The sequence below is a fragment of the Moschus berezovskii genome, chromosome 2 (assembly GCF_049115385.1).
Source record: "Moschus berezovskii isolate FMDL1 chromosome 2, NW_MosBer_1.0, whole genome shotgun sequence".
In the NCBI taxonomy this organism is placed as follows: Eukaryota; Metazoa; Chordata; class Mammalia; order Artiodactyla; family Moschidae; genus Moschus; species Moschus berezovskii.
In genome coordinates, this window is record NC_142461.1 from 100,717,568 (window position 1) to 100,744,336 (window position 26,769).

The following is a 26,769-nucleotide window of genomic DNA, read 5'->3' on the forward strand; positions in this document are numbered from 1 at the left end:
GAATAGGGAAGGGTTAGAGTGGAACTTTTCCCTATTCTCTGTGACTAAAATGCGCACATGAAATGTTGCCAAGAAGTTCCTATAAATGTAATTTCACCTTGTGTGCTTTTGGAAGGAATGGAACAGCCAGTTAAAATATTTTATTTTTGACTAGAGAAGATAAATCAGACATGATTAGGTTAATAAGAGAACTGCTAAATGTTTCTTAAAAGTGCCATATTTAGTTTATGGCCATTGTTCATGACTGCACGTAGAGGACATAGTCTTAGGAGGCACTGCCACTGCTTTATCTCTTATGAATAACTGTGAGGAACTATAGAAAGTCAGGGGTGGGAAATAGTCAAGTGATTCCTTTGGCCAACCTGAAGCCTGTTCCATCCAGCCATAGTCTGTTCTCTTCTTTCTTTTTCTTTGAGGGCCAAGGTGGCATGCCCATTACTTGGGTGTTTTCATATTCTGTACATTTATCATGATATATTTATTTGGCAGTGGTACAGATGTATTGATCCAGAAATGATTGATATCACATACTGAATGGTTGTATACAAGTTTGGAGAGAGACCTGTGTGACTAAACCACTATGATGTGTGAGGATGAGTTTATGCTGTTAATGGAATGGCTTTGTTGTGATGTAATTTCAGGAGCTGTTCATGGCAGCTGTGAGTCGAAAGTGAATTGAAGGCCAGCTGGTTTAGGTATCTTGGTGGTGAAGATCAACAGAGTATTGTGAAACTGGGACTCACTTATGGCAACATGAGACTATCCCAACTAAGTCTCAGATGTTTCATCTGACACTTTCCCAGCTCCGTCCCTTGCTGTACTGGCTCCATTTGAAAACTTTACTTGCTCAGGAGAATGAACTGCAGGTCTTGACATGGAAGCAGACTTTTGACTTCTTGGTTACTTTAATATTTTTCGGTTCGTTTGGATCATCAGATTATTGAGGTTAACATTGATGTTTTGCTCAAACTTGTGTTGTTTCTCTCACAGTAGCAGAAGAGTAGACAAAATACATTCTATTAAGCAAGTGATGTGAAAGTGATGTTTGGGGTCTTAGGGTTCATAGAATTGCTGGAATGTAGATTGCTACCTGAAAAGCCCTTTAAACTTTTGTTGCCAATTGAATGCGGGGTAACGTGAACCCAGGCCCTCCATGGTGGGCTTTTGTTCACAATTGAAATATTGCTGGGTCTGCCCCCAGGGATAGACTTCCTCCATCCTCCATCTCTGCTCATTGTGGTTCTACCACAGAGTGACTGCTGCCTTTTTCCTTCAATAGGTATGTCCAATTTTCCCCGCCCAGGGAACATTTTATCCTTTAGACATTCTGTATTAGACATTGAAAAGAGAAAGGAAGATGCCAGTGAGGGAAAATTAGGAACCACTTTGTATCCTAGGCAATTCCTCATTCTTACTGACAGTTTATAATTGATATATAGGTAGGAAATTTATACTAAGAGATCCAGCTGCTCTCAGAGTAGGAGTGTAGTGACTCAGAAAGAGGAGAGAATTGTTGAGCTATAAAGTGAGCAGATTGCTGTTTCAGTGTCTTTTTCTATCCTATCAAAATACCAGTTTGCTCCATCTTCACCAAACATTTTAAATTAGTCATATTTATGCTGCCTCTGATGTTCAAAATTACGTACGTTGCTGTAATTCTTACAGGGTGTAAGGGCACATACTTTCATGTAGACAAATGGTACTTTTGTCATAGCCTTTTTAATCCTGGTATGCTGATTGGGCATCAAAATTTTATATTTACACCATTACCTTAATTGTAGAGAGATTGTGGGTGGCTGTGGAAAGTCATCTGACATGTGTTCTCTTTCTTTGTACTGCCAGGCTTCTAAATATTTATCAACATTACTTATTCATACTCTGTAATGCCATACTTTATTGGTGAATGTTCCACCTTTCAGAGGGCATTAGATAGGTTTTCCGCAGTATTCAAGAGACATGAGCATAACCCTATCAACCTATCAGTGAACTTCTAATCAGTTTATGATCTTCCGATTAATAAAGGCAAGCCTCCCCCTCTACCCCCCAAATTAAAATGATACAAAAATGCATCTAGGGCACAATAGTTTAAACTCAAAAGTCATACTTACCTTTTGAGATCTAGTTGTATTGTGCCAATTTATATTCTGATAGATTATGAATTTGTGATGAATTCATTTTGATAGACTAAAGTTATCTTTGCAGTCTGAATAATGAAGTTTTAAGCAAAAAAAAAAAAAAAGAAAGTTCCAGGGGTATATATAAAACATACTTAATCTTTGAGGTACTTTAAAACAATTTTAGAATCACTAAATGCTGTTTTTGACCTATTCATTAAATCACAGCACGTATATCTATGTTCTTATTAGCAGCAATAAAAAACATGTCTTTATGGAATAATTCAATTCAGTCCCTTTATTTTTCTGCCCATTTAATCGGAACTGGTGATGTTTCAATATATATTGAAACATAATTAAGACTTTGATAACAGCTTTCTGGATTATTGTGGGAATCATAACAGTGATGTATAGGGTTTCATTAAAAGTACACTTTAATTATATGCTAGATCTGCAGCTGAGAATTTAGAAATACTGGTGTGACCACATTGTGACAAAGATTGTGTTATCTCCTGCTAATGGAATGTAGCTTCCTTGACTTGTGGTTATTTTCCTAAGTTCTTCCTTTAATAAAGACAAAACCCTCACCCTAAAAAGAAACAGATTACCCAAGTAGGAAGATTGAAAATGAAATCAGACTCTTTCTGACATTTCTAGTGCCAGCTACTGAACAAAAGACTTCTTTAGGGAAGCAGTGTATTCAGTGGCTTTTTGACTATGAGCCATCTAATATATTAAACATTTTTCAGTAAGGGCAGCAGTAGAATGCCACTTTCTGCTTTCAGCTCCTCACATAGTAAAACCTGTTCTGTCAGCAAACATTGCATGAAATGCCCTAGCACATGTGTTAGACACCAAAGGAAAGACAGATGTCTAAGACAAGGGTCCTGGTTTCAATCAACTGAAGTCTACATGTATGAGAGAACATTTATAGGACAGATCCAAGTAGGTGAAAATGAATATTGTGTGCTGGTTAAGACTCTACTCTACATTAGTTGGACCAGAGGAGTGAGTCATCAAAAAAGAAAAAAAAAAGCATTTCCAGAGAACGTTGAGAAATGCCTTCCTAAGAAGGAGGCACTGCAAACTCTGCTTGTGTCGAAGGAAGAAACGGTTTGGTGAGGCAGAAGGCAGTGAGCTTGGTTTTATGCTTGCTTGTGGAATTTGGCGTGACAGGAGGTGGAGTAGCTACTCTCAGGAAGCAGCAAGACAGTCCAGAGCCAGAGCTCTGAGGGAGAGGGGGAGGCTGTGACGCCACTCAGCCAGCCTCACAGCAGACCTCAGGCATGGGGTTAGCACCAAAGGAGAGGCTTCGTGTTGAGGGAACTACAGTGTGCAAGGATGCCCACGGTTTGGGGACAGGCAGATGCAGTGGGGTCCCTTCCAGATTTCCACCTGACTTTTGCCTCTGATTTCTGTGGTGATCTAGACTGCTGTATAAATTTCCACCGACCACCATTCTTCATCCTTGAAAGGGCTGCGCAATTCCTCTTGTTCTGGAAGACCACAGTGGTCAGGGAAGACTCTGTGAGCCCATGTGGTTTGAGGGAGGAGAGGAATGCAGGGGACAGGAAACAGGCAAAGGTCTAAAAGCCCATGTTAGAAGCTTCTACTGTGATACCAGTCTTCACAGAACATTTTCTCAAATCCTTGAAGTCAGTGGTTTCAGTTTTCCATACTTATTATATACGTTGATCAAAATTGTTCTTTTTAGTTATTTTGAGATAAATTTTATTTGAATGCTGAAACTTAGCAGTACTTCAAAACAAATATTCTGCCCTTTGGAGGGAGAGAGTTTGCTGTAACTTCAAAATATTTAATGTATTGTTTATCTGATGAATAATATTTGCTTGGTTAACTGTGTTATCTGACTGAACTTCTTTCTGGAAAGCAGTACTGAATTTTCCGTTAGGAAGACATTTTCAGAGTGAATCATTTCTGTTGTCCAGTTTTATTTGCATTCAGGCTTTCATCCAGAAAACATTTATTTACCTTTTCTTTGACTTTGGCATGTGATTTAAACTGTTATGTATGAAATAGGAGCATATATAAACACAAACTATTCATAATAGATACCCTCTCTGAATCAGTCCCCTAGTATGCTTAATTAAAAAATCTCAACTAAAATATATTTAGTCATAAAAATGGATAGTAATAAAGCCAGTAGAAATGGTATGTTATGAATTGTATCTTAATTTTTTTTATATGTTATGATAACACTTTGTTGGAGAGAAGTTTTTCTGATCGCTCATTGCAAACAGTTAAAAGACAGTTAAAGACAGTTCTGTATTATTGCATAGTCTTTTGTATGCATTTGTGCTCCCAGGGAGACCAGATGAGAAATTGACAAATACTGTGAACTTTAATGACTATAGGCTTTATTTTTAAAATGTATAAAATAGGAAAAACCCTCCTAGGTGCTTTCTGGATGTCACATGTGGAATACAGAACCATGCTATCCTGGTTCTTGGTATTGAAATTGATTGCACTTTAGATGAGTAAATACACTGGTTTTTGAAAGCAAAATTTAAAAACAGATTTTAGATATAAATGATAACCTGGAATTAAGGCATGGTTCTGCAGAAGTTGACTGAAACTAGTGAATGTTGAAAGACTCAAGTTTCATTGCCGTACATATGGTGGTCACGCAGCGGACAAGCACAGCAGATAGACGGGAGTGGTAGACTGTGGGTAAGGCCCGGTGTATAGCTTTCATGGGCAGCTCAGTAAGTATGTAGCTGTTTTTATCATGTTCCTGAGTGACTAATGGGCATCAGTTACTCACGTTGACTGTTGACTAACCTTTTCATTTGTTTTGTGTTAACCCTTTCTTACATTTCTGAACTGGGGTGAACCACTCCTCAGCTAGATTTTTTCTGGGGGGAAACAACTAGTGGCAGAGGCCAGGCCTCCCTCAAACCCATCCTGAGTTCTGAGGTCGCCACAGTGCTGAGCCTGTCCTCAGTTCTGCACTTCTAAGAACCAGAACTAATCTGTAAACCAGAGCACTCATTTATCAGTTTATGAATTCTTACTTGCCAGAGTGTTCATGGTTGTTGAGTAGGCTTCTCTTTTCTGGCACCCAGGTAACTCCCACAGTGATGAACCTAGAATCTGTCAAAGATGAGAGTTTCAAGAGAAGTCTCGTTTCAGGACCATCTCTTCCCTTAAAGAGCTTGCAGAGAAGATCTCTCTAGTAGCCTCATAGATTTGACTTCCCCAGACAGGGCCAAAACCTAGATTTTCCTTTCCCGTTCTTCACACTCAAAATGTCCCCTCCTCCAATTCTGATGTTAATTACATGTGATGGAGCATAAATCATGTCAGTGTTTTATAGTCTTTTCCTGACTATAGATTTTATAAAGTTCTATTCCAAGGGAACATTTCATGCAAAGATGGGCTCGCTAAAGGACAGAAATGGTATGGAACTAACAGAAGCAGAAGATATTAAGAAGAGGTGGCAAGAATACACAGAAGAACTGTACAAAAAAGATCTTCACGACCAAGATAGTCACGATAACGTGATCACTGACCTAGAGCCAGACATCTTGGAATATGAAGTCAAGTGGGCCTTAGAAAGCATCGCTACGAACAAAACTAGTGGAGGTGATGGAATTCCAGGTGAGCTATTTCAAATCCTGAAAGATGATGCTGTGAAAGTGCTGCACTCAATATGCCAGCAAATTTGGAAAACTCAGCAGTGGTCACAGGACTGGAAGAGGTCAGTCTTCATTCCAATCCCAAAGAAAGGCAATGCCAAAGAATGCTCAAACTACCGCACAATTGCACTCATCTCACACGCTAGTAAAGTCATGCTCAAAATTCTCCAAGCCAGGCTTCAGCAGTATGTAAACCATGAACTTCCAGATGTTCAAGCAGGTTTTAGAAAAGGCAGAGGAACCAGAGATCAAATTGCCAACATCCGCTGGATCATGGAGAAAGCAAGAGAGTTCCAGAAAAACATCTATTTCTGCTTCATTGACTAAGCCAAAGCCTTTGACTGTGTGGATCACAGTAAACTGTGGAAAATTCTGAAAGAGATGGGAATCCCAGACCACCTGACCTGCCTCTTGAGAAACCTGTATGCAGGTCAGGAAGCAACAGTCAGAACTGGACATGGAACAACAGACTGGTTCCAAATAGGAAAAGGAGTACGTCAAGGCTGTATATTGTCACCTTGCTTATTTAACTTATATGCAGAGTACATCATGAGGAACGCTGGGTTGGAAGAAGCACAAGCTGGAATCAAGATTGCCGGGAGAAATATCAATAACCTCAGATATGCAGATGATACTGCCCTTATGGCAGAAAGTGAAGAGGAACTCGAAAGCCTCTTGATGAAAGTGAAAGAGGAGAGTGAAAAGGTTGGCTTGAAGCTCAACATTCAGAAAACAAAGATCATGGCATCTGGTCCCATCACTTCATGGGAAATAGATGGAAAAACAGTAGAAACAGTGTCAGATTTTATTTTTTGGGGGGCTCCAAAATCACTGCAGATGCTGATTGCAGCCATGAAATTAAAAGACGCTTACTCCTTGGAAGGAAAGTTATGACCAACCTAGATAACATATTAAAAAGCAGAGACATTACTTTGCCAACAAAGGTCCATCTAGTCAAGGCTATGGTTTTTCCCGTGGTCATGTATGGATGTGAGAGTTGGACTGTGAAGAAAGCTGATCGCCGAAGAATTGATGCTTTTGAACTGTGGTGCTGGAGAAGACTCTTGAGAGTCCCTTGTACTGCAAGGAGATCCAACCAGTCCATTCATTCTAAAGGAGATCAATCCTGGGTGTTCGTTGGAAGGACTGATGCTAAAGCTGAAACTGCAATACTTTGGCCACCTCATGCGAAGAGTTGACTCACTGGAAAAGACTCTGATGCTGGGAAAGGTTGGGGGTGGGAGGAGAAGGGGACGACGGAGAATGAGATGGCTGGATGGCATCACCGACTCTGTGGACAGGAGTTTGAGTGAACTCCGGGAGTTGTGATGGACAGGGAGGCCTGGCATGCTGTGATTCATGGGGTCGCGGAGAGTCGGACACGACTGAGCGACTGAACTGAACTGAATTTATTTCCCAGGGCTTCCCAGGTGGCACTAGTAGTAAAACATCCACCTACCAATGCAGGATATTCAAGAGGCTCGTGTTTGATCCATATGTCGGGGAGATCTCCTGGGGAAGGGAATGGCAACCCACTCCAGTATTCTTGCCTGTAAAGTTCCATGGACAGAGGAGCCTGGCAGGCTACAGTCCATGGGGTTGCAAAGACTCAGACGTAACTGAGCAGCTAAACAACAGCAACGGTTCCTTCATCTTTTCATGTCCAGAGTTTTCTCTCTCCTTTTCTTCTCCTCCTCTCCACCCTAATTTTAACCTGTTGGCATTCTCTGAACACAGCACATTGTGATGTTTTATGTCCCTTTGTCTTTGTAGTAACTCTTGTGTTCCTGGATGTCCCTCCTGTTGTGGCATATTTTATGACCTTTACTGTTGCCTTTATCACACTGTTTTTATTCCTCTCTCTCCTGTTAGAATGTGAGCTCCTTCACCATCTTGGTGGTTCTGAAGCCTAACACTGCTCGGCACACAACTATTTCTTTGATAGAAGTGAAGATACATCGTCATTCTTCCTCTCGTTCTTCATTTCATTGTTTCCTTCTTTCACTCAGCAAACTCTATTGAACACCTGCTGTGTTTCAGGCATTTTATTGGTGCTGAGAATACCGTGGTGATTTAGATGAAAAGAGTCCCTGGTCTCACTGAATCTCGAGTGTATGATTGGGAGATACGGAACAGTGAATAGGAAATTCAGTCTAGTTCACTGCATGCTCCATCTGTGATCAACAAAATGCTAGAAGCTTTGTAATTTTTTTCTTGTGCTTTCTTCAGAAAGCTGTTTGGAGATGTTAAGTGTGGAAATGTGTGTGTCTTCTGGAAAATATAGTATTAAGTGCACAAAATCTAAACTAATTAAAGACAGGAAATGAAGTCACTCAGTCGTGTCTGACTCTTTGCGACCCCATGGACTGTAGCCTACCAGGGTCCTCTGTCCATGGGATTTTCCAGGCAAGAATACTGGAGTGGGTTGCCATTTCCTTCTCCAGGGGATCTTCCCCACCCAGGGATTGAACCTGGGTCTCCCACATTGCAGGCAGACTTTTTACCATCTGAGCCACCAGGGAAGCCCTAATTAAACTAAAGGAAGCTGAAATACAAGTATCATTTCTCTGACTTCAACTTGCTAAAGACAGGGGAAAAAGGATTGTTATTACAGTTGTTAATCTACCATACTTCTAGTTTTGATGCCTTTTTAGATGTAGGATTTTCCAGAGCTACTTGAAAAATTGGAATCATTACATACATTATTATTTAAACCAGTATTATTAAAAATGACTTCAAGCATGTATAAGATCAGTGTTTTTGATAATACTCCAAATCAAAACTGTCAGCTTTCCTTCTTTACCTGTGCTTTTAGGAAAGCATCTTCTAGATTAATATCTATATTGAACTGGACTTGTTTTAGGCAAATTGTTGTATGTCTTAGATAGGGAGTTGATCTTCCCAACCACAGTACCAGTGTGTACCATATACCATGTCTATTTCTACATAAATGTTCATGAGACAAGCATGAAAAATATAATTAAAGTTCATACCTGGCCTGGAGCAGCTTGAGTTCTTTTTCTGGAAAACCATTTTATTCCTTCATTCAGAAATGACGTTTTCCAAGAAATTGTTACGCAACTTAACAGCCAAAACACAACTCCATGCTCAGTTTTGTTGGCAGGAGCCTTTATTGAAGATAACTTTAATTTTTCTGAACTATTTTCTTTAAAGTACTTACTTAATGTTTTTCTTTTAATACACTGACATTATTGGAAAAGCTGAGAGAGCCAAATTTTAATTGTGAAGGATGGAGCAGTACCTCTTTCTAGCTTTATTTGCTCATTAATAGTAATTATTATGTTGTGGGATTTCCCAAAGCGTGTTCCTCAGAATGTTATTAGGTGGCCCTGAAAACAGTTGTGGGTCAGATAAGTGTGAGATGCTGAGATAGATGAAATTAAACAGGTTCATCTACTTTGAGATTTCTCAGTCTTTAAATGCTTATGCCACTGCTTCTGAATCTTGAACATGTGTACAAAACACTGATGAGTTTAGTCACATGAAGATTGAGTCAGTAGGTCTGGGGTGAGACCTGACATTGTGCGTTTCTTCTAAGCTCTAGAGGGCTGCCAGTATAGCTGGCCCACAGGTCTCATTTTAAATAACAACGTTTTTAGGAATCAAGAGGAAGCATTTCCAACACTTACACTTCCCAACTTTGGAAACATTGTTTCTGATATACTAGAAGTAGTCTATGGAGCATATTTTGAAAATTTTAATTTGAATCTTTCAAATTATGAATAAATTTATAATTTAAAAAGAAGTCTGATATAACACTTCTGAGACATCTAATACAGAACTTGTAGGTTATTATCAGCTAGAAAGCCTGTTGTAAATCACAAGACACTCAGAAGTCGTTTAAAGAGTCCATGTTAAAAAAAAATCACTGTCATAAACTAAAAAGACAAACACTGCATAAGATAACTGGTTGTTAGTAGACTGTATACTTCTTTTCAAAATAGATCTTATAAATGTTATTAAATGCCCAAGTCCTTAATTAAACAATTTTACTTTGTTTTTATTGCCTCTGGTTATTCACTTATAAATTACCATATTTCTGAATCCCCATATGTGCTGTGCTAGTGGTTTTGTTAGTCTTTAATCTTTAACACTAGCATTTGATATGAAAAACTAATGATAAAAACAAATTTTTATTTAAACAGCTTTAGATTTGATATGGCTTCCTGTACCCTTAATTACATATATTATAAAACAAGAGTATAGGGAAGATTTTGAGAAATCTATTAAACCTGACGCAAATTTTTACATATGAAAGCTTAATAAAATGAATGCATTATAGCTAGGCTTCTCCCTACCTGTGTCCTTCTGCTGCACCTAGTGTTCAGTTCAGTTCAGTTGCTCAGTCGTGTCCAACTCTTTGCGACCCCATTTGACTGCAACACACAGGCCTCCCTCTTCATCACCAACTCCTGGAGTTTACCCAAACTCCTGTCCATCGAGTCAGTGATGCCATCCAACCATCTCATCCGCTGTCATCCCCTTCTCCTGCCTTCAATGTTTCCCAGCATCAGGGTCTTTTAAAATGAGTCAGCTCTTCACATCACACGGCCAAAGTATTGGAGTTTGAGCTTTAACATCAGCCCTTCCAATGAACATTCAAGACTGATTTCCTTTAGGATGGACTGGTTGGATCTCCTTGCAGTCTGAGGGACTCTCAAGAGTTTTCTCCAGCACCACAGTTCAAAAGCATCAATTCTTCGGTGCTCAGCTTTCTTCACAGTCCAACTCTCACATCCATACATGACCACGGGAAAAACCATAGCCTTGACTAGATGGACCTTTATTGGCAAAGTAATGTCTCTGCTCTTTAATATGCTGCCTAGGTTGGTCATAACTTTCCTTCCAAGGAGGAAGCATCTTTTATTTCATGGCTGCTATCACCATCCACAGTGATTTTGGAGTCCAGAAAAATAAAGTCAGCCACTATTTCCACTGTTTCCCTATCTATTTGCCATGAAGTGATAGGACTGGATGCTATGATCTTAGTTTGCTGAATGTTGAGCTTTAAGCCAACTTTTTCACTCTCCTCTTCACTTTTCACTTTTTCACCGCACTTTCACTTTACCTAGTGTAGTGTCCTCATTTATACATGCTATTGAAGCCCTTCTTTGAGCTTCCTGTATTTGAGCTCTTAGTACCCCATTTATTTTGAGATGTATTTTATTGTGGATGTTTATTTACCTTGCCTTTCCATTTAGGCTGGAAATTAAATAGGAGGTCTTATTCATCTTTGTATTTTCAGTTACACCTAGTTTATAGTATCTTATTTAGTAAGTCGAAGAGCAGTAATGTATTAAATAAACTATATCTTTAGAAGATAATTCAGCATGTAAAATTTAATATTTTAATCTTATAATACTTTTAAAATAACACTGATAAGTTAAAAATTTCCCCCTGTATCCTCATTTTTTGTCTTGATGGTTGTGTCAGTTAGTATCACTTACCATGTAACAAGTCATCTGAAATCTCAGTGGCTCAAACAACAGTTTTTAAATTTCTCGTAATTCTAGATTGTTAAAAGTCCATCTAGTCAAGGCTATGGTTTTTCCAGTGGTCATGTATGGATGTGAGAGTTGGACTGTGAAGAAAGCTGATCACCGAAGAATTGATGCTTTTGAACCGTGGTGTTGGAGAAGACTCTTGAGAGTCCCTTGGACTGCAAGGAGATCCAACCAGTCCATTCTAAAGGAGATCAATCCTGGGTGTTGATTGGAAGGACAGCTGCTGAAGCTGAAACTCCAATACTTTGGCCACCTCATGCGACGAGTTGACTCACTGGAAAAGACTCTGATGCTGGGAGGGATTGGGGGTGGGAGGAGACGGGGATGACAGAGAGTGAGATGGCTGGATGGCATCACCGACTCGATGGACATGAGTTTGAGTGAACTCCGGGAGTTGGTGATGGACAGGGAGGCCTGGCGTGCTGTGATTCATGGGGTCGCAAAGAGTTGGACATGACTGAGCAACTGAACTGAACTGAAGGAGGTTCTGCTAGTCTTACCTGAGTTCACTCAGGTGGCTGCAGTCAGCTGCTGACTTGGTCAGGGTAGAACTTTCTAACAGCCTGTCTTAAATATTCCAAGATGTTGGGTGGAGTTGCTGGGCCTGTGTCTTCATAGCATCTTTTAATCCCGAGCTCTTTTCACAGCATAGTGATTTCAAGGTTTCCAAAGAAGCTGCACAGCCTTTGTAAGATTTAGCCTCGGATGTTGTACATACGCAGTCACTTTGGCTACATTCTGAGTCACAAGAGGCCATCTCCACATTCAAGGGGTGGGCAGTAGGCTCTTCCTCCGAGGAGCAGCAGAGGCACAGTTCCCTGGAGTCCTGTGAGTGCCCTTCATCCCAATAGGTTAAATAAGAACGTTAGTACAATTTACTTTCTTAAGTTCCTCACCTCTCCTGTTGGTAGCATGTGGAGTTTCTTTAGACTTAACCTTCAATTTCCTGAGTTATTTGCTTAGCTCTGTTTCTTGTATACTAACCCTCTTTGATCATTTTTGTTATTTGGTTACAGAACTTCATTTGAAGAGTATTGAAGTCACATTTTCTTGGGTCCTGGCATGTCCTAAAATGCCTTTATTTTTCTTCATATTTGGATAATGATTTTTGGTTAGTACTTAGAAATTATTACTATAACCATCAGGCTTATGTGAAACTGATTCTCATTCTTTTGTGTGAAATTTATTTTTCCTGCATGGTAACATCTACAATCTTTTCTTTATCCTTTGAACCTAGAAATTTCAGTGGATTGGGTTTAGATGTAATCTGTTTCATTCATTTTATTTACTTACTGGCCTATTTTAAATATTAGTTTTCAGCTCAGAAGTTTCCATTTCTTGTTTTAGTAGTCTCCTTTTTTCCTTTCTTCTTCTTACTTGTGGTAAATAAACATAACTCCTGGATCTAGTCTCAAGTCACCAAACTACTCTTTCCTTTTTTCTCTCTCTCTCTTCAGGCAGGGAGTCGGGTGCGGTACTCAGATCGAATCCTTTTCATCACTCTTATGAAATATTCTTTTTACAAAAATTAATTCTGCTATTCATTGCATTGATAGAGATTTTTGGTTTTATCCTATATTATTTTCAAGGTCTTTGGCTGTGTTTCTCTTTCACACACACAGTTTTCAATTTAAACTTTAAAGATGTTAGTTTACCACTTCGCTCTTTATGTTTAGGGAAGTCTGTCCCTTCTGGCATCAGTACTGACTGAGGCCCTGCTGTGTCCGGTTCTCTGCATCTTTGCCTGTGACTGCCTCTTGAGCGTGTGCAGGGCAAGGGCTAACCAACCACCTAGTGGCATTGTTTCCCTCTTGATCATCTGATCGTGGGGTCTAAGAATCCCAAGATCCTCTGACTCTGAACTCCTTCACCTACAGCTGCAGCCACTCAGGCTTGTGTGTGTGTGGTTTGGTTGCTTCGGGTTATTTTGCCATGGGTCTGCAACCATTATTTTTCTGATATTTTGGCACACTGATGCCATTTTCTGAGTTTTTAGAGTGGCTAATTTTCTTATCCTAAAAAAGGAAAAATGCCTTTTCCATTATTTCATGGTATTGTGAGTTGGAAAACAGAAGAAATGTATGCTCATCTCACCTCTCAATCCAGTCATCCCCCCTCAGAGTCACATTCTTATCCTGTTGGTTATCCCCATCCTATCTTTTTTATACCCTTTAACATGTCAGACAGCTGTGTGCTCTAAAGGATCCCAAATCCTAAAACAAACAAACAACAACAACAAAAAACTGAATCTATAGTATTTTTCAAAAACGATTTCTTTTTTTTTTGCTCTCTGTAAGAAATTTTTTTTAGAAAGGTTGAAAATACTAAAGTGCAGTCTGTGTTTATCCAATATAAAATCTTTAGTTTTTATTAACAGTTTTACAGGATTTACCTGTCACGACAGGAACCATGTCAGTACTCCACCTAACTATGGGGCACACTATGTAAGTGGCCATCTCGAGGTGTGAGTCGTGCTATTAATACTTCAGTTTACTAATGCAAAAGAATGGAGGAAAAATATACAGAATCTGATGTATTTCACTTGGAAAGACAAAATAAAGTGTATTATTATACTTTGACACAAATTATCAGTAAGGAGAGTAGAGGTAAGGGTAAATAGAGGAAACTCCAGTATCTAGTTGATCTTCTATCTCATTGAGTTAGTAGAGATGATTTTGTGGGTTACTGTCATCTATGGTAAAGGGGGTTGTAATTGAGTCTTAAGTTTTTCCTGTATATTACATCCACAGCCGGCAAAGAAAGCCTTTTATAATCACACTAGAATGTACTTGGCCTGAAACCTGAACAGAAAATTTCTTGTTAATTTGTGAGTTCACTATGAGAAACACACACAATGTTATACCAACAGTTTTATGTAAAAACTTGTCTTCAGTAAAGGTAGTAGTGAAAACAGATAACAGTTCATAGCTTCCCAAAAAGTATTTCACAAGGCTCAAAAGAATGCTGTCCAATAGAATAATAAAAGTAATGATATAAAATGAAGTAATAAAGTAATGAAAGGCTGCAATAAAACGAGAACACAGTTATAAGAGTTGATCACAAACTCTTCTGAGCTTTTTGTGCTGCTAAACAGAAACAGTCAGCAGTAAGACTTCCAGTCACCATCATTCTCTCAGGAAAAGCACAGTGTCCTGGCTTCAGGTGCTTTTTTACAGAGAGGTGTGATATGGTAGACAACACTCTGAAAATCCCTGAGGAGGATTCACGTCAGTTCAGAACATAGATGTTCTCATATCTTAGCCTCCGCCTCAAGAGTCAGAGAACTTTGTCTCCTATTTCTGCCACACACCCAGTGCAGGATTCCTTCTGTACCTTCGCTGCTACTTGATCTTTTGAAGTGTGGTTAAAGACCCCCAGTGATGGGGAATATACCACCTCTGAGATTTTAGTTCTTGAAATTTTGGACATCTGGCTCTTTACTCCAAAAGGAAAGACCTTCCTGAGCTCGCCCTCATAGCGCCAACCTTTAATTTTATAATATAAATATAATAAAACATAACTGTTAGCCAAATTTGATTCAGAGTATAAAGACAGTAGTAATTTAGGTTAATACAAGTTTGCTACAAAACCATTAGTTTTTGGTCTAGCTCTTGGGACCAAAAATTCTGACTTTTGCTTGTGCTTGGCAGTCCTGAAGAGACTCATAGACCTTTGCTTGTCTGCATGGTCCTTTTCTTGTTCGGGTCAGATTTTTCTCTTCCTGTTCCATCAAGTGTTCTTCCTGTGTTCTCAGCTAAGCTTCAAGCTCATCATTAATTTTGTCCTTGTGCCTGGAAATAATGGCGGAATCCTTTCACCATCCTACTCATCCTCTCGAATGAATACACCTGTGTGCATTTCTGTTAATGTACCACCCATCACTGGAAGTGGACACGGACCTGAAGAAGAGGTGTGCATTCCCTTGTCCCTTTCTTTCTGTCACCTTAAATGCTGATATCGATACAACGTAGCATCAGCTTGGCTTTGTGGAAGCCTCTTTTCATTCTTGATTCACTCATTGTGCTCTTGAACCTAAAGTGCCTACTAAATCTTTCCCCTGTGTGCTGCTGAACTAACCTAAATACAAGATCCTATGTTTATGCTTGGTGTTTTTGTTTTTTTTACATCTCATTAGAAGCAAGTCATTATTGCAGTGTATCAGTGCTTTTTATATTTGAATTTCATCACCTGGTAAATTCCGTATTCTTACTCATTGAAGAATTTGAGCATGCCCTGTATATTATTATCACATTATGGTTAAAGTTTTTGGTTAGGGCTGGGCCAGGATCAGAGCTCTCTAGCATTGCATTAGAAGCCTCTGTAGTTTGATATATTTTGTTCAGCTATTTACAGAATGTCAGAGGCAGTAGTTGCCCTTGTGCCAGCCATATTTCTATGCTGATTATAATACCATAGGGGACTTCTAACATCATCATGCCTCAATGAGTCTAGACACACTGCGCTTCCATGGTTACAGTGCCAAAGAGAAATTAGATGAGCTTAACATGACTTTTCTTTGGCATGCCCCTTTTTGGTTCTCACAGTCATCTCTTGGATAAAATCCTTGTAAGAATCTCACCCAACATCTATGTCTAGCTCTCTAGATTGTAACGTGAAGAGAGTCTACTTTCTTCTTTCCAAAAACAGCAATGGCATTTTCCTGTTTCCAGTTTTCTGGCACTTTTTCCATTCTCTGTGATGTTCCAAAGAGCCAAAATGGTCCAGCAACTTATTTGTAAGTGTACTCAGGTTCCTAAAATGTAATTGCCCAGATCAGGCCAGTTGAGATAATTGAGGGAAGCACAAAGCTTAATTCCTCCCAGTTTCTTTACCATATAAGTAGTCATCGCTTTTTTGCTTTGCTAATGGGGAGAAGTAATAATATTCTGTAACTTTAGTCTTAGCTTGGTTCCTTCCAACTCCTAACATTGTTATGAGAGCTATGTAAATGCACAGATTACTTTCCTAGGTGTACAGCTTGTCAGTATTATGGCATCCTTTCTTTGCCCCACCTTGGTGATGGTGTTTCGAGACTGTTCAGAGATGAGGCGGAGAAAAGTGTCTCACCCTCAGTTCTGCCTGGGTACCCTGGTCATCATCGTCTACCTGTGAGTGTTAGTGATTGCCTGCGGTGTCTCCTAGTCTTTGAGGAATCTGAGAGTAGAAATCATGCCTACCTATGCAAGTCTCCTCTCTTGCCAAATAATAGTTTCTTTTTCATCATCTCTTCCTGTTGATTTCACCTGCCTCTTGCCTCTGTCTTGACCTGATTCATATTTTGCTGCCTCAGCTAGATGATAAGCCACTAATGGTCAGTGACCTTTCTTTATGCCTGTACCCCTGTATCACCCTGCATGTTGTTACATGGGCAAAGTGGTATTCAGAAGATGTTCACCTGGAAGATGATGTTCATCTACCATAGATCTGGACAGTCATCAGAAAATAAATATCATGAGATTAAGTATGGTGCACTCACAGTGATGTAATGCAATTACAACAGTATTTTTCAGTATCTTTCTTTAAATAGCAAGAATCCTCCTATTTTTAGTCAAGAGTAATTACTTCCCCAGTGACGTTTCTTTCTTTCCCAAATTCTCTTTGTTCACTGAAATTTTGCTTCTCTTTTTCTTATACATTGGTTATTTCAGGGTATTATACTCTTGACATTTAAAATTTTTGTTTCTTGGCATTATTTGTTTCACTGTTGCATAGTAACATTTTTGTTCTTTGCAACCATCTGCTTATTTTAAGGTGTGTAGTTTTTTGATGGCATAGAATATTTTCATATCTTTACTAGCCTTAAGTGCAAGTCTAGGATTGTTATGTGTGGCATTTTTTTTTTTCACAGACCTTAAATCTTATCTATAATGAGCACTGGCTAAATACAGAAATGCATTATTTTATCCAGTTAATGATATTTTCCCCTGGAAAAGGGAATTGCAGCCCACTCCAGTGTTCTTGCCTGGAGAATCTCATGGACTGAGAAGCCTGGTGGGCTACAGCCCATGGGGTCACAAAGAATCAGACACGACTGGGCAACTAACAACAGCAATGATATTTTGAGTGCGCTATTTTATATATCAATATTAACATACACTAAAAAAATTAAGATTGTCATAAAAATCATCCCATGGTGTTGTGGGAAGAATTAGTAAGCTCTTTTTGTAAGTGAGAAAGTGGTGGCTCATGTTCAAGGCGCTTAGGTTTTGATCCTGGACCCACGTACTTCAAGCCTGGAGGTCCTCCTCCCACTTGAACTGGAGGTCCTCCTTTTTGCAGTTGAGGCTGCGCTTAGCCTGGGGCTCCACTGAAACTGACAATAAAGAATTTACCTCTAGAGCAGCCATGAGAACTCCTCATGGAGAGCCCCATTAAGGGAAAATACATATACTCATCAGACCCATTTTCCTAATATGGCAGCAATAAAGCAGCATTGGCAGCATCCTGGACCCTAACCCCAGCTTCACCAATGTGCAAGTCAGGAGAGCGAGGAAGGAGGTCGAGGCTCGGGTGATATGTTCATCCTCCCTTGTCCTACAGATTATGAGTTTGGAAATGAATAGCAAGCTGATATTGACATTTGAGGGAATGGAGAACTTCTCCTCCCTCCCCCAACCCCAGATTATCCTACAGAAATGAAAATTGTTGAAGTTGAAAAGAAATCAAAATATGAGAGTAGAGTCATTTTTAGGAGAAAACTATGAAGAATGTCAAAAATAGCATTTGTGGTCTCAAATACAAGTACACAGAGTAATGTATTAAGCAGATAAGATCTCAGGAGCACCATAACACCTGTGGTCAGATTTGCTTAGTGACTGTTATGAGACATGGAAGAGACAGTCAGTCCTTCATTCATGTATTCATTTATTTGGCGAAGACTAATTGAATATTATATATGCTAGGCTCTAGGCTGGTCTCATGGTATGATAAACTCTCTTCTGGAGGAGACAGACAGAGAGACTGACAGGTAAACAAGTTATTAGAATATTTACAGCATTTTATGTGGGTACCTTTTCCCAGTCTTTTTCAAATTTATATAAAAATCCATATCAAATCAGTAAATTTCCCAGCAAACACACCACTCTCAGAATGTGTTATGTAGGAGAGGCACCTATTCACTTGGCAATAACCCATTTTTCTGTCACAGTCTATGGTCCTGAAAAATAAATTCTCTTTCAACACCATCACCATAGTCATTGTTGTCTTTGCATAAACAGATTCCTCTAAGGAAACCAAGCTAACTATAATACTTCACCAGTAGTCTTGATTTTTTTAAATACTGCAGAATTTTGCCTATTTTTTTCAAGCCTTTTGTAAGTTTTAATTCCCCTTTTCTTCTAATGCATAAACCTCTTCTGCAGTCTTAAAGCACTTACAGTTGTAGATGTCTTCTTACTCGTGTACTTCTTTGAAAACTGACCCTTATAGCAGTCTAGAGTGTTTGTTACTATTTTGTTCATGGTGAGGTAATCATATTTACTTAATGGTGAACTATTTAGAAAATTCAACAAGTTTTATAGCATCTAACAGCTTTATTGTCCTTGGTGTATTTTTGCGTCCTCTTCCTTAACATTTTCCACATCATTTTTAGACTATGATGTTGTTTAAATATTTTCTCAGTGTTTTTTATTGTCATTATTATTCTATTGTTATTTTTTAGTATTTGGTAGTACTAGTTCCACTCTGACCCTGGGTGTTGCCTTTTCGACATCATATAGCCGTATGGCTTTGTGATCATAGTGTGTAGAAGTCTGTAGTAGTTCCTGGGAACCCTTTGTAAGCATGCAGCCCCTGCCTGTTCCTGCACAGGAGCAGATGAAAGTGTTAACCCTTTGCCTGCTTGGTTGCAGGAGGAATGCCAGCTCCTGAACAGGCCTCATTGGTGGAGGAGGGGCAACCACAGACCCGCCAGGAAGCTGCCTCCACTGGCCCCGGCATGGAACCCGAGACCACAGCCACCACTATTCTAGCTTCTGTGAAGGAGCAGGTACATCCTCTGATTTTAGACTTTGCAATTAATTATTTCTTCAATGCCTTTAAAAATTAATCTTTGGATGTGTTTTCAATTTGTCTAACGTCCTTGACGCCTTCACGTTTTCTAATTATAAGGTGTTTACATCCCTGAGTACATTGGGATGACTGGCAGGTAGAGCCGCTCCAGGTGCCAGTCAGAATCGGAACATGCAGGATACTTGTGCGTCTGCAAGTAAGGACAATATCAGTGGTGATCGGTGTCTCTGTCTCGCTCACCCTGCAGAGTGTGTGCATGCACGCCCAGCTTTGTAAAGCGTGTTTCACATTGCTGACTTTTCTGTCAGGACTCTGGCAACTTGAGGCCTGTGATAGCCTTAGATCTGTTGAACGTTTTAACATAGGTATTGCATAGGGTTGTCTCCGTGATTTTTTGGATTAAAGGTTCTATTTGTTGTGTTTGTCTTAATCAGAGTATACTCATCTTGTGAGCTACTGTTCTAAAACTTGTCACACTGTGCCAGTTTGCTTAAATGTCATGTTTATGTTGATTTTTTAAAGGTACTTAATACTGTTATCCTTCAGATCCAGGTAGCCATCTAAATTAGATTTTGATCTGGTGGGCTTAGAGAAATTTTAACTGCTTAAGATTTAGAAGCTTAATAAGGTGAATGTGAGTGTAAACCTCCAGGGATACTTTTCTTTTCTGCCCTCCTCCCTCAAGAAACACATAAGCAACCAAAAAGTATATGCCCTCTGTGAGGGTTATTTCATTGGAGATAATCTAGTAGTGAAATTGTCTTTTTAAATCTTATGATTTAAATTACTAGTCTTTTTTTCCTCAAGAGATACAAGCTTAGATGTTGTATGTAGGCTGGAATTCTTTGAAAAATCAGTGTCAACAACTGCCATGACTAATGATGACAAAGAGTGAAAGGGTGTTTAAAACTTCCTTATTTTATTTTTTGCTGTAACTTAAAGATGGGTGTGTATATAAAGGATTGCTCTAAAACTAGGAGATGTGTCCTGCCATTCGAGCTGTATTTTCAAGAAAAAATGATTTCACAGTAGCGTGATGTCAAAATATTTTTCATTCATCACAGAAATTTGAAGTTTTTAAACATTTCACAAACTAAGAATTTGGGAAGACACAAGAAAAATTAGAGTCAGTACTATTTTCATTTTCTACCAAACTATAGATTATCTAAGATTCTATCACCTTTAGGGAGGAAAAAAGAACTCTTTCTTCTTAGTTGTTGAGATCTGACCCAAGGAGCTGTAAAATGAGAAGGCTCTGATTTATTTGTGACTCTTAGTGTATACTGCATTTTGGTGAAATATGACAATAAATTTATCAAAGTGCCCAGAACTAACTTAAAACCAGAAACTGTGCTCAGTAAGCATAGCAATAGGAACTTTTGTGTCTGTACCTTTAAACCAGATAACCCTGCATATAGAAGAAATTGGAAACCTATCAGAATTTTTACCCTATAATTCCTTGATGGCCTCAAATGACTTCAAAATTTTATCTTTTGGCAATGAATAGTATTTTGAATGGATGTTTTGTGGGAGAAAGCAAAAAGAGTTCTGGTTTCTTGGGGTAGGCAAAAATATACAGATATTTGTTATTTATTAGAATTATCATATGTCTCCCACTTTATTTAGTTAGTAGAAAGATACATTTCTTCTATTCTTGTTCTTAAGAATTTGAGTCCATTAATATACATTTACAGTTTTCATTCTTAATTTCTTTTAAGATCGTCAGTGCTCATTACTCAGTGCGTCAATAATTCAACCCAAGACACCATATCTATCTCTTGTTCCAAGATACTTGCCTGATTTTAAATAGCTAACTCTAGTTCCCATAGAATTTGTGTGGCACAAAGCAAGATAACTCTAATTTCTCTATAATTAGAGTAAAAATTCCTTAGACTTTCCTGAAATATGTCACTTGCCTTTGTCTGCCAAATGAGACAGAGCACAGAAAAGTTAGCTAAGAATAAGAAAACTAATTACTATTTACCTTATATATTTGATTCTAAAATACTAGTCATAATGTCACATTTGTAGTTGTGTTAGACTCAAATGAAATAGTTAATTTTAGATTATGTCCTTGGTCATGTATTGTATCAAAGAGCAGTATTACTGGATAGGATGTACAATTATAGGCTTGGAGTGATGGGATCAGGTCCGCTGATCTCAGAGAACAGACCTTGCTTGATGGTGGATGTGTCTGAGAACTAACGTTTCATTGGGATACAGAGATTCCTTCAGTGCGAGGGGGAAATGGCTGGGTTCCCACCATGGCTCCACTGCTTACTGTGTCATCTTGGCAAGATTGTTAACCTCTCTCTGCCTCACTTTCTCATTTGTAGAATGAAGATAATAATAGTTATTGAAAACATTAAGTTAACCTATGTAAAATTTTTATACTGTCTTACACTTAGTAAATGCTCTTAGTAAAGGCTAATATTACTATTATCATCATCATCTCTACATAAGAAGAAAATGCCCTCCCTAAGAGAAACTAGCGCTTCCCTGGTGGCTCAGAGGTTAAAGCGTCTGCCTCCAATGCTGGAGACCGGGGTTCGATCCCTGGGTCGGGAAGATCCCCTGGAGAAGGAAACGGTAACCCACTCCAGTATTCTTGCCTGGAGAATCCCATGGACGGAGAAGCCTGGTAGGCTACAGTCCACGGGTCGCAAAGAGTTGGACACTACTGAGCGACTGAATGGAACTGAACAGAAGAGAAGCTGATGGTTCTACTTTTAAATATGTGTCTGTCGGGACTGAAAAACTTCTTCCAGGCCACTGATATGAAGACAAAAAACTTTTTTGAATACTGAGCCATGTTTATGCTGTGACAGCATATACTTCGACATGGCATTAAACTTCCAAAACTTCACCATATTGAGCTCATCAATTAAAACAGCTTTATGTATTTATTATAAGAAGTAGAATAGTGAAAATTTTATTAACATGCTGACATAGTACAAACCCAAACATCATGTCAAAGCATTTGGTTAAAAAATTGGAAAGTAATATCTTTTAACGCGCACCTGAATTTCGAGAGGAAGAATCTGGGTTCTTGTAAATTACAAGCCACTACAATACCTCATGTGAATTCCCCCTAGACAGTTCATGGTAAGCAGTAGGGAAGAAAATGACATGCAACCAGTAGCCATCTTGTTAACAAATCATTAGTCTGTTAATACCTGAAATTGGATTTAGGGAGTCATAGGAACACTGATGGAGAAGGCATTGGCAAGCCACTCCGGTACTCTTGCCTAGAAAATCCCATGGATGGAGGAGCCTGGTAGGCTGCAGTCCATGGGGTCGCTAAGGGTCGGACACGACTGAGCGACTTCACTTTCACTTTTCACTTTCACACATTGGAGAAGGAAATGGCAACCCACCCCAGTGTTCTTGCCTGGAGAATCCGAGGGACGGGGGAGCCTGGTGGGCTTCTGTCTATGGGGTCGCACAGAGTCGGACATGACTGAAGTGACTTAGCAGCAGCAGCAGCAGGAACACTGAAATCTTCCTTTACTGGGCCTCTCTTTCCTTCAGATCCTCCCATGCCAGAAGCTATTCCTTATTCTTGACAGAAAACAGAGATTCATATTCTCTCTCTTTTATAAAGCTATGACCTTTCATGTTGATGTCAGTCCCATAGATGGATACATGTGCCTTTATAGAAGAAGTCCTTGCTCTTTTGCAGATAAAAAGAAGGAACTCACTTCTGTTCAAGTGCTACCTCTTTCATGAAGCCAACGAAGTTCACCCCAGCCTGAAGTCAACTCTCTGCTGATCTTTCTTAGCACTTTATACCACTGCTGTGACTCATCACATGCTCCTTTGGATGATATAATTAAAAGCTACCTGAGGATGAAAATGAAAGTTACTTAGTCATGTCCAACTCTTTGCAACCCCATGGACTATATAGTCCATGGAATTCTCCAGGCCAGCATACTGGAGTGGGTACCTTCTTCAGGGGATCTTCCCAACCCAGGGATCAAACCCAGGTCTCCCTCATTGCAGGTGGATTCTTTACCAGCTGAGCCACCAGGGAAGCCCAAGATACTGGAGTGGGTAGCCTGTCCCTTCTCCAGTGGATCTTCCCGAGCCAGGAATCAAACTGGGGTCTCCTGCATTGCAGGCGGATTCTTTACCAACTGAGCTACTAGGGAAGCCCCTACCTCAGGATAGAGGCATTTTTTATATGTTGCTTCACACACATGTTATAGGCCACTCCTTGCCTGGATCCTTGAATATACTAGAGCTGCATGAATGATTGTTGAAAGAGGAAGTAAATAAATAATGCTATCAGATCACTTTGTCACCAACTGGCTATCTTATGAGGATAATGGAATCTGTTGCCACATTCATAGAAACGTTACTAAGCAAGAGAATCTCAAGACAACACCTAGGAAACTAGTTACTCAGCGTACATTCTTATCTTTAAGACAATTTGAGTTGCACTATATCCATATTGATCTAGAAATTAAATCTGATCTCTGCATGGAACAAACTTAAATTTTATTTCACATGGCTGGTCAAATAATGGCGTAAGTCTTTTAAAAATATGAAAGAAATTTATATTTCATCTTCCATCTGTCCAACTTAGCTGAAAATGAAGTGTAGGGAATGAAAGGATGCGGTTTATCTTGGTGATATCACAAAATATCCACCATCGTCATATAAACCAAGTAATTGCGAAAGAAATGTCTTCCAGTTAAGGATCATCCTTCAAGAGAAAGAAAAAGTCAGCCCATGGGATTAGCAGAGTAATGTTATCCTTTGACTCCAGTCTAAAATTACAGGAAGTGTCAGTTGAACTTAACCCACCGGTTGGCTGTTGGGTTTATACAATCAGGATCATCATTTAGCAGTTTCTACTGTTCAGTTCAACTTCTGCTGAGAATACAGGATTCCCAAGGTGAATGTAGATGTTGGAAACAAATTATTTTGTATCCTGATAGTTTTCTGGCTTACCCAAGAATGATCTAGTGCCTAGCTTTTATGTGGTCAGGTAAAGAAATATGGCCAAATGCAGTGCCCTCAGAGAGCCTTGCAACTTCCTGTGTAATTCATAGACTAAACTGATTGATTCGTCCTTGAAATGGACAGCATGCCTTTGGATGGAAAGGAATTGGAATCTGGTAAGACATTGACTCATTCAGAAATTCACTGCCATCCCTGCAACTTAGAAGTGTCAGCATGCTAACGTCACAGACTCAGGGAAGCAGTGAGCCAGGAGCAGGCTCCTATCAATGGGGGAGTATATTGAACTTTTATAATTGGTAGAATCTCATCCTGGGTTGTAGAAATACTCTTTAAAAAATCATATGGCCAATCCTGAATAGCGTTAAATATTTTTCATAACTGTTTAAGGTGCAAGTTGATTTACATTCTGTAAAATCACACATGTAATATTTATTATACTCTTTCATCCTCTGTCATAAAGTTTCTTGAATAACTGAGATCTCTATTTGAACTTGACCTGATTCCCTAGGTGCTCTAACTTCCATTGTTCTCCCGCAAACCACACCCTCTTATTTTGAGTTTATGATTTAAGAAGTTTGGAATCCAGGTTTAAGATTGTGTTCAATCCAGATGGCATGAAGTGGTAAGCGAATAATAGATTTGGTAAAGCGTGCTAATATTATGTGTACTTCTCTTACTCTGGTGAAGTCCTCAGTGAGGTATTGGGTGTACTTCTGTTATCTTTGATGAGTGAAAATTGGAATGTTCTTTATTTGTGAGGCTTTCAAAGAGAATAATACCACCTTTAAAGATAATATTTTCTGACTTTGTGAAAATTACAATTCTGCTTTCATGTGTTCATATTAACTTAAGTGATATTTAAATATCAAAGAGTGAAATGAGAGTCATTATAGAGATCCTTAATTTTTTGAAGATAAAAAAGGAAATTTAGATCCCAACTGTGTTCTATTGATATTTCTTCATTTTTACATGGATGTGTTAGCTTCAGTAATTACACACCCTTTCCTGTATGGCAGAATGCCCAGAACTGAACAAATTCCAGTACAATTATTTACTTTATTTCTCTGAAACTGAAACAACTCAACTGCTGTACACCTGCTTTTGCAACTTCCTTTTATTTGGCCCCTAGATTTATTTACAATGAAATAGTTCTCCCTGACACACCTCAGCCCCATGCAGAAGACAGAATTTTTACTTCAGCTGTAAACAAGCATAGTTTGTAGCCTAGCTATAAGCATTGTACTGTAAGTACAACACTGAAAACTTCACACTTTCCATTTTAGTAACTTAGTAATTTTTTCTCTTGGTAACTGAATTATCTTGGCAATTGTAATTATGTAACGTAGGAACGTCTTCTGTGCCTGAACTGCATCATCAAACACAAGGTAAGATTGGATCTTTTCTTAGTGACTTCTGTGGGATCATCAAATTTTACAGCTTTTTCTCTTTAATATTATGGAATTAAGGTTCAAAGTGGGGTCAAGTGGTAGATGTCTTGCGACACTCTGGCCTGGATTCAAGAATTTTGAATGCTGATACTTGGTTCTTAGGCGAATCAGTCCTCTTAAATTGCATATGACACAGTGAAAATTTAACATTTCTCTTCCATGTGTTAATGATGTAGGGTACCCCAAGTTCGAGTATCTCTGTGGTTAAATAATACAAAAGAGTGTAGTTAACAGGTTTATTTATTCATATATTTGAGTATACCAAAAAAAAAAAAAAAAAACCCACAAAACTGTCCTTAGATTGCCAAGTTAGCTAACAACAAAAGGTAAATTTTTACATCTGCCCATGTTTTTCAGTAGTCTGATAAATGATCAGCTGGAGCTGTGAGCACAGTTCCCAAGTCTTTCGTGTCTGAGGCATACATTTTGAATAACTGATTTTTGTTCTGTTTGCTTCCCTTGGAGACATCTTTTTAGATGTATTGACACAATAGGTGGTTGTTTTGTCTTACTTTGTTTGACGTGCTCTTAACTTCCAGGAGTTTGAACAGCTTCTGTCTGGCTCTTTATCCATAGCTGAATTACACTTGCAGACATGGAATACATAGTAGAAGACCCCCCAAATATTTTTTGGGTAATTGAACTAAGAATGTAAAAATGCTCACTATCCCACTGTAGTTCATTTACACTTGGTTTTAACTAGGTAAAAAAAATATGTATATATTGAAAGCCTACTGTGAGCAAAGACTGTCCAGGAAAGAGATGGGAGGGATGGACAGGAGACCTATAAAGGTGGTCTGTTTAATACAATTTCTGCCCTCAGAAGAATACAGAGTTACAAACCATATTGTATATTTTTATTTGTGGTAATTGGCACGTAATGAATATTCATTAATTGGAACCACAAAATCCAAGAATATATGTACATTTGTCCCCTTTTTTAATCAGGCTACAGATATATATTGTATTATGCCAGTTTTATGTAAATTTGCTTACTTAGGCATTATTATTAACTATTAGACAATTATTTAGTTTTTACCATTGA

At 38.9% G+C, this 26,769-nt stretch overlaps 1 protein-coding gene across 11 annotated transcripts in view; it reads left to right on the forward strand.

The window, feature by feature from the left end:
• Positions 1-26,769, forward strand: part of PKP4 (plakophilin 4) — a 274,592-nt gene that overhangs the window by 58,005 nt on the left and 189,818 nt on the right. For 10 of the 11 annotated variants that reach the window (XM_088829520.1, XM_088829524.1, XM_088829530.1 and 7 more), the window contains exon 2: positions 19,149-19,285. In XM_088829520.1, the coding sequence (XP_088685646.1) occupies positions 19,154-19,285 (132 nt within the window). In that variant the 5' untranslated portion in view covers positions 19,149-19,153. Of the gene's footprint in view, positions 1-19,148; positions 19,286-26,769 lie in introns of those variants that run through there. The other variant, XM_088829537.1, reaches the window with a different exon arrangement.